Here is an 8,112-nt window from a genome sequence, read left to right on the forward strand (position 1 = left end):
GTATTTAATAATATTAGTCCTAATTAACTTTAATAATTTCATGCTCTTACCATGGAGAACCTTCACATGAACAAGGATTTGCAATTTGAAAATTTTGCTTCTAAAAGTATCTATTCTCAGATATGTCTTTTATATTCAGCAAAAATAAAATTAAAAAAAAAAAAGCATCTCTACGTTATTTGTTTGGATTGTTAATTAAGATAATGCATGTAGTTGTTTTTAATTTATTTTCTATTTCAACTTTTTATCCCCTGTAATGATTCTTAGGTTTAATTTTCTTTGCCCTGCTTAAACGATATTTTACACTTAAATTATGAACCATGAACAACAATTTTTCACACTAAAATAATTAACAGAACTTATAAATCAATTAGCTAGGGAGGAATTACATCTACCTTTTTCATGTGTTAAATCGATGCTAAACACCACATTAATTTATCAATAAATTAAACAACGATAATACAATTAGATAATTGAGAAATTATTATGAAAAAAAAAATACCGAGCCCTTGAAGAAAATAATAGGATAACCAAGTCTTTAATTATTATTACATTTTAGTCTTCTTTAGTGTAATTTACTTTGTAATTATTTATAGGATACACTTTAATTATTTTAATATATAAAATTATATAAGATATATAAAATATCAATGAATTTATTATATGTACACTAAATTTTTTTTAGGGAGAATGTTTTTTTTGTTGTCCACGTATTTTATAACCCGATAGATTAAAAACTAATTCGTCGCAGATCTGAACTTACGTTAAAGATTTGCAGCTGACCAATTAGTTGTGCATGCATAATTCGAATCTCCAACATTTGTTTAAGTAAATTAATGAACTCACAACTTAACAAATTCAAATTGAGCAAGAGAACTCTAATATCATATCATATTTATCATGAAAATTGCTGTTGCACGCAATTTATTAATACCTAATTATTTCAAACACAATTAACTCATTTATCTCAACCATATGAAAAAAAAAACTGATTTCTTTGTTTAATACTTTATCAAGATATTAAAGTAAATACTTCTATTTATATATAACATATAAATGGATAGACTTTATTTTTATTATACTATTAGCATGTATTATAGTATATTATATAAAATTTATTATAATATAATTCTTTGTTTTAAAAGTTATATAATATAGTGTATTTTAACTAAGTACATAACCAAAAATTCTTTATAATCATTTTAGTTATCTAAAAAATTATATACCAAATATTTATAAAAATCAGTATTTAATTTTCCCAAATTTAACACAATTTTGTGGGGGGAGAGAGAGAGAAGTTCATTGAAGTGAAGGTGGCAGGTTTCTGATAGCTTCCACTCTTTTTTGTACTTTCAGAATCCAAAATCTCCATTTCATTTCATCTTCCTCTCAGGTACACTTTTGATTCTGAATCTCTTTAGTTAGTTTTTTCTGTTATGTGTCCACCAAATCTGAATCTCATATTTTGTGGGGTTTCATAATCACCAGTGTTCTACTTCATAAACCGATTTTGGGTATGTTGTTCCAATCCTCTCTGTAGTTATTCCTGGAGATTAAGAATATGCTTCTTCCTTAACAGAAGAACTTGAAATTCCTAATTTAATAATAAAAAATGTGCTTTTGTGATTGGGGATTTCAATGTCATGTGCATATGAAGAATCAAGAATGTATTATATTTTTGTGGCACTTTTGTGAATAGAAAATTAGAAATCATAGTTAGCTTAGATAAGATTGCTAATCACATATTTCTTCAAATGTTGTTTTGCTGAATTCATATTTTAGGGTCTTCAATTCTTCATAGTGTTTGTGATTTAATCAAGAAAGTAGCTTAGAAATTTCAGAGAGATTGAAGATGAGAAAGGTTCTGTTTTTCGGCATCTCTTGTAGAATATAGTGCTAGAACTCATGCTGAGAAGACATTGGTATCCAAAGACAAGAAACTGAAAATGGAAAGAGATGAAGTAGTTAAAATTAAGATCATCCCTCCACCTGGATGTGGGAAGAAAATCTATGAAATTGATTCACTTTTGCTCGCTCACCGCGACCATCTTGATTTCCGGTAACCTCACTTTTAAGCTTCATTTCCTTAAAGTATTTGTGGAACAACTATCTGAGTTGCTAGATCATGTAAATTTATCAAATTACAGTTTCGGACGATACTTGAGATTGCGAGAGGATATCGACAAGCACGAAGGTGGCCTAGATCCATTTTCTCGCGGCCATGAAAAGTTTGGCTTTAGGCAGAGGTAACTTCTTGCTCAGAAAGCTGCTATGAACTTATCGACTTTTATTAATACCAACTTATTTATCAATATTACTACTATTTTTTGCAGTGTCACAGGAATTACTTATAGAGAATGGGCACCAGGAGCTAAGGTATATATGCTTTCATATTATATTCTTAACTCTTATTATTAAAATTGGTTTCTTTTCTTATGCTCAAATTCAATTTAAGGGGTTGTATTATTAAAAAATCTGTTTTGAATGTTCATCTAAAGTTCAACAAAAATCTTGTTTTCGATGTAGAAATGTAGCTTGATATGTGTCTTAAAAATGATTGGATATTTTCTCAGTCAGCAGCATTAATTGGAGACTTCAACAATTGGAATCCAAATTCTGCTGTAATGACTCGGGTATGTTTCGGTTAATATATGCAAATGATTGTGCTAGTTGGAGCATGTAATCATCTTCTGGATTGATCTTGTGTTTTTATCCAAACAGAATGAATTTGGTGTGTGGGAGATCTTCTTGCCAAACAATGCAGATGGTTCGCCACCAATTCCTCATGGATCTCGAGTCAAGGTATGCTTATGCTTGTAAGTGTTTTCTAAATTGAGACAGGTTGCTGTGATTTTCTGTTATAGACTGGTTTTCCTCGCGAACTAATAGCTTTCGAAAGTATATGTGTAGATTCGCATGAATACTCAATTCGGCATGAAGGACTCTATTCCTGCTTGGATAAAGTATTGTGTACAAGCCAAAGGTGAAATTCCATATAATGGTATATACTATGATCCACCAGATGAGGTAAGGGTCTTCCATTCTTCCATGAAAAATCAGAAATATTCTTTTTCTCTGAACATTCGTTGTATACGAATGTCGAATGTATGTATTTGTTTGATCTAATTATGTTTGCTTTTTTCTATTGCCCCTCTTATGTTGTATACTTTTCTTATTCTTTTGTTTGTTAAACAGGAAAGATATGTCTTCAAGCATCCACAGCCAAAGAAACCGAAATCACTTAGGATTTACGAGTCACACGTTGGAATGAGTAGTCCGGTGAGCACTTTCTACCTTAAAACGTTAAGGGGACTAAATTGTATTATTTTGAATTCTCTAAAATGGGACTATTCGATTCATCAGAAGCTTTGATGACAGTACAACTCTAACATGATGCTGAAACTATAAGGTTTATGTAGGAAAGAAGGAAAAGAGAATAAGAATAGAGATACCCTTAACATGATGAGATTAGATTCTTCATTGTTAAAAGGTGTTACAACTTACAAGTGTTAAGTGTTGTCAATGTGAAGTTTATTATTAATTTTTTCTTAAAATTTTTATCAACCCTGCGGTTCAGGAGCCTAAAATCAACACATATGCCAATTTTAGAGACGATGTACTACCTCGGATTAAAAGGCTGGGTTATAATGCTGTCCAGATTATGGCTATCCAAGAACATTCTTATTATTCTAGTTTCGGGTAACCTTTCTCTACCTGCCATTTGATGAATTAATTTACAATGCCTCCTCTATCCAATTTTAAGAACAGCTATAACCATTCATCTGGTTTCATGACATAGTATTAGAGCTTCTATGACAAAAAAGTCTAGAATTCGATTTGTTAGAGTATAATTAGGATTAGTTATACTCTAACACGATTCTTGTTAACTCCCAAAAAGAAATTTTCAGCATAAGGCAAATGAAAGAAAAAGAAAGCCTATGCAAATTTCGCACAAACCCAAAAAAGACTCTTGCGTGTGGAAGCCATGTTAGAGATATAACCATTCATTTGCCTCCTCCTATCAATTTAAGAGAAGTGATTTCATGACATTTACAATACTTTGTTTTCTTATTGCATTGGTTTTTTTTTTGCCAAAATTGGCGTTCGAATTCTAAAAATATTTTCCTTTTTGCATGATGCAGCTATCATGTTACAAATTTCTTTGCACCTAGCAGCCGTTTTGGAACTCCTGAAGAACTCAAGTCTTTGATAGACAGAGCACATGAGCTAGGCCTGCTTGTTCTAATGGATATTGTACATAGGTAATGAATCTAATGATTTTATTACTATTCTTCTTCTTTTTTATTTCCCTTTTTGTTGATCATTGTCTTCAAGCTACTAATTCATAGTTAACTCCAACTTAGACCTGATTTTTCAATCTCTGGTGAATTTAGCCATGCATCAAACAACACATTGGATGGACTGAACAAGTTTGATGGAACTGACAGTCATTACTTTCATCCCGGGTCACAAGGTCATCATCCGATATGGGATTCTCGCCTTTTTAACTATGGAAGCTGGGAAGTAAGTCCCATCTTTGCAGAATTCATAAACATAGTTCTCATTGATGGGGAGGTATATTTTATTTTATTTATTTATTTTCTTTCACTTGTGAAGGTGCTAAGGTTTCTACTCTCAAATGCACGATGGTGGCTAGAAGAATACAAGTTTGATGGGTTTCGATTCGATGGTGTCACATCAATGATGTACACTCATCATGGATTGCAGGTTCAAGGCTATGAACAAGTTATCCAACTTCTAAAATTTGATGGTTCCGAATGAACTATTTGCACAATTGTTCAATACTTTTTCGCTCGCTGCAGGCGTCTTTTACAGGAAATTACAGTGAGTATTTCGGATATTCAACTGATGTTGATGCTGTAGTTTACTTGATGCTGGTTAATGATATTATCCATGGACTCTTCCCTGAGGCCGTTACGATTGGCGAAGATGTATGTCATCCTTTCTAAAGTCTTCAGTTATGACTTATGACTATAAGAATTGAATAGTGGTTAGAATTTCTCTTTTACAGGTAAGTGGAATGCCAACACTCTGCATTCCTACTCAAGATGGAGGAGTTGGATTCGATTATCGGCTACACATGGCGATTGCTGACAAATGGATTGAGCTTCTCAAGTGAATATCCTTTCTCATAAGTGCAAACACAGCATATTAAGTTCCTTTATGGCTTACACATTCAAGTTCAACCATGTCCTTTATCATGTAGGAAGAAAGATGAAGATTGGAAAATGGGTGATATCATTCACACACTCACAAACAGAAGGTGGTCCGAAAAATGTGTAGCTTATGCAGAGAGTCATGACCAAGCCTTGGTTGGAGACAAGACGATCGCTTTTTGGTTGATGGACAAGGTTAGGTTGTGTTATTTATGTGCTTAAAGTTCATTTGAAATTATTAAACTTCTAATTTTAATTTGAAATTATGTATTTGTTCATCTTGTGATTAAGGATATGTATGACTTTATGGCTTTGGAGGGACCATCTACGCCAGTTATAGATCGCGGCATTGCGTTACATAAAATGATTAGGCTTATTACAATGAGCCTTGGTGGTGAAGGATACTTGAACTTTATGGGGAATGAATTTGGCCACCCTGGTAATTAATAAGCATATCCTAATTTTGTTTTTATCATACTTAATTTCAAGAACATGTTATGGTTATTCTGTTCATTCATTCATTCATTTATTCATTGTTCTGTTTCTTTATCAGAGTGGATTGATTTTCCGAGGGAAGCTCAACATCGTCCCGATGGAACCGTAATTCCTGGGAACAACAACAGTTTTGATAAATGCAGGCGAAGATTTGACTTGGTAAGTTACTTCAACCGCAAGTTATGCAGTGAATTTCTAGAATCTTTTAAGTTACAAATTCTTCTTCTTGTGCTTTGTTTAACCAGGGGGATGCAGAATATCTAAGATACCGGGGGATGCAAGAATTTGACAAGGCCATGCAGCATCTTGAAGAAAGATTTGAGGCGAGTCGTCGCAATCTTCTTCAAGATCATGATGAATATACTTTTCAAAAATCATAGCTAGAACAAACACTACACTTTTGGTTTATGTAATTCTGCTTAGTATTGAACTATTGATGCAGTTCATGACATCGAAGCACCAATATATATCGCGAAAAAATGAAGGGGACAAGATCATAGTATTCGAAAAGGGTAACCTTGTCTTTGTCTTCAATTTTCATTGGACCAACAGCTATTCAGATTATAGAGTTGGATGCTCAAAGGCAGGGAAATACAAGGTATGATTGGATTTATAGTCTTCAAGATTCGACCATGTTATCGATTTCGATAGCTTATGATTGATAGATATGCTTGTAACTTTTCCAGATTGTGTTGGATTCAGATGATCCCTTGTTTGGTGGATTCAATAGGCTCAATCACACTGCTGAATATTTTGCTTCTGTATGTGGTTTCTCAACACTCTTATGGAATTTGTAATCATTGTTTTATCACCATATTTTCATATTGTATCATTTCTGTTCCGTGTCCGTGTTCGTGTTTCATAACTAATGACTTAATCAAGAGTAATACGCAAATAAGTCCCTGATCTTTTAGCTCAAAGACAAATAAGTTATTGACTAATTAAAAATACAAAAACATTTTTCACTTTCTAAAACACAAGACATCTAAGTCTTTCCAGGGAACCTTGGTGTCCTCGTATATATTGCACAGAGGAATTTAGATGTCGCGCGTTTTAGAATGTGATCAACGTTTTTATATTTTCAATTAGTTAGGAACCTATTTGTCTTCGAATTAAAAAATCAAGGATTTATTTGTCTTTTTCTCGTTAATCAAAGATAAACGATCTGTGTTATCTGATAATTTTACAGGAAGGATGGTAGACGACCGACCTAGTTCCTATCTAGTGTATACACCTTCTAGAACAGGAGTAGTGTATGCTTTTGCAGATGAATAACCAGATCAAATAGCACAAAGAGAATTGAGCTAAAGAGGAATTTTAATCTATGTACAAATTTCCCAGAATTTTTGTACATGTCTTTCAACTTTCTAGTCATATTTATATATAGAACACCTTTTATTTTTTATTTTTGTTAGGATTTGATGACCTTTGTAAATTGTATTGCATTAGAAAAGTTTTGTAGCAATGGAAGCATTTTTATATTGTTACCGAGTTAATTAGTTTGTTTAGCTAGAAAATTATACCATTTTACCATCTTTCATGCCCTGATTCTTTATATTATTGGCTTAGGTTATGATTAATACTCGGATAAAATATATTTTTGGGTAAAGTATTATTTTGATCCTCAATATTTATGTTTAGGTCGAATCTTAATAATTTAGTTTCTAATGTTTCAAAACATTTTATTTAGTCCAAAAAATTTTCAAACGTCCTATTTTATTTCCGAAATTTTTTTAAGCAAATTCAATGTTGTCCCACCATTAAATTTGACACAAACAATTCACATATTAAAGAGTTAATAGCATTTGATTTCAGTATATAAGTAAAATTGATCTACCAACAATCACTAATATAAAAGTTTTTCCTTTGATTTTGAAACGTTGATTGATTTTTAGGATTTTGAATTTTGTATAAAAAAGAAATTGAGAAAAAGAAGTGTTATAATAATGTTTTGGTTATGTTTTTTTAATACATAATAAAAGATACGACTTAATTAATAACATTATTAACGTACAGGTCACTTTCATTCTGTAAACTATTAGTGTCAAATTTAATAATAACACGTTTGAAACTTTATGGATCAAATTAACATTTAACCCAACCGTTTGAGAACTAAAATAATACTTTATCCATATATTTTGTCACTGAAATTTTTAAAAGGTTTTAATAATCAAAACATGAAAAAATAATTTGCCACCTATTGATATGCCAACAAACCATTAACGGATTAGTTACCGAACTTCACAATATATAATTGAGTCGTGGACAAAAATTGATAACTTTTTAATCACAAGGTTTCCAACAAACTAGACAAATTAACCTTCGTTGACACCAAAAATAAAATAAAATAAAATAAATTCTACCCTTAATAAGTGTATGTTTGGATGAATTGGAGGGTTAATAATATTGCTTAAAACACGATAAAATCACGCTATCTAAG

At 31.7% G+C, this 8,112-nt stretch overlaps 1 protein-coding gene across 1 annotated transcript; it reads left to right on the top strand.

Annotated features, from left to right (window-relative positions):
• On the top strand, positions 1,254-7,075 carry LOC107628056 (1,4-alpha-glucan-branching enzyme 1, chloroplastic/amyloplastic). The gene is given in 21 exon segments (XM_021116716.1): positions 1,254-1,393; positions 1,783-2,246; positions 2,334-2,376; positions 2,574-2,633; positions 2,722-2,802; positions 2,911-3,027; positions 3,196-3,279; positions 3,578-3,699; positions 4,143-4,262; positions 4,395-4,524; positions 4,618-4,728; positions 4,824-4,952; positions 5,033-5,136; positions 5,228-5,372; positions 5,469-5,616; positions 5,731-5,831; positions 5,918-5,995; positions 6,115-6,270; positions 6,359-6,433; positions 6,862-6,868; positions 6,871-7,075. Coding segments are annotated over 20 exon segments (2,124 nt in total). The 5' UTR covers positions 1,254-1,393; positions 1,783-2,010; the 3' UTR covers positions 6,948-7,075.

This window comes from Arachis ipaensis, chromosome B02 (assembly GCF_000816755.2).
Source record: "Arachis ipaensis cultivar K30076 chromosome B02, Araip1.1, whole genome shotgun sequence".
NCBI classification, from domain to species: domain Eukaryota; kingdom Viridiplantae; phylum Streptophyta; class Magnoliopsida; order Fabales; family Fabaceae; genus Arachis; species Arachis ipaensis.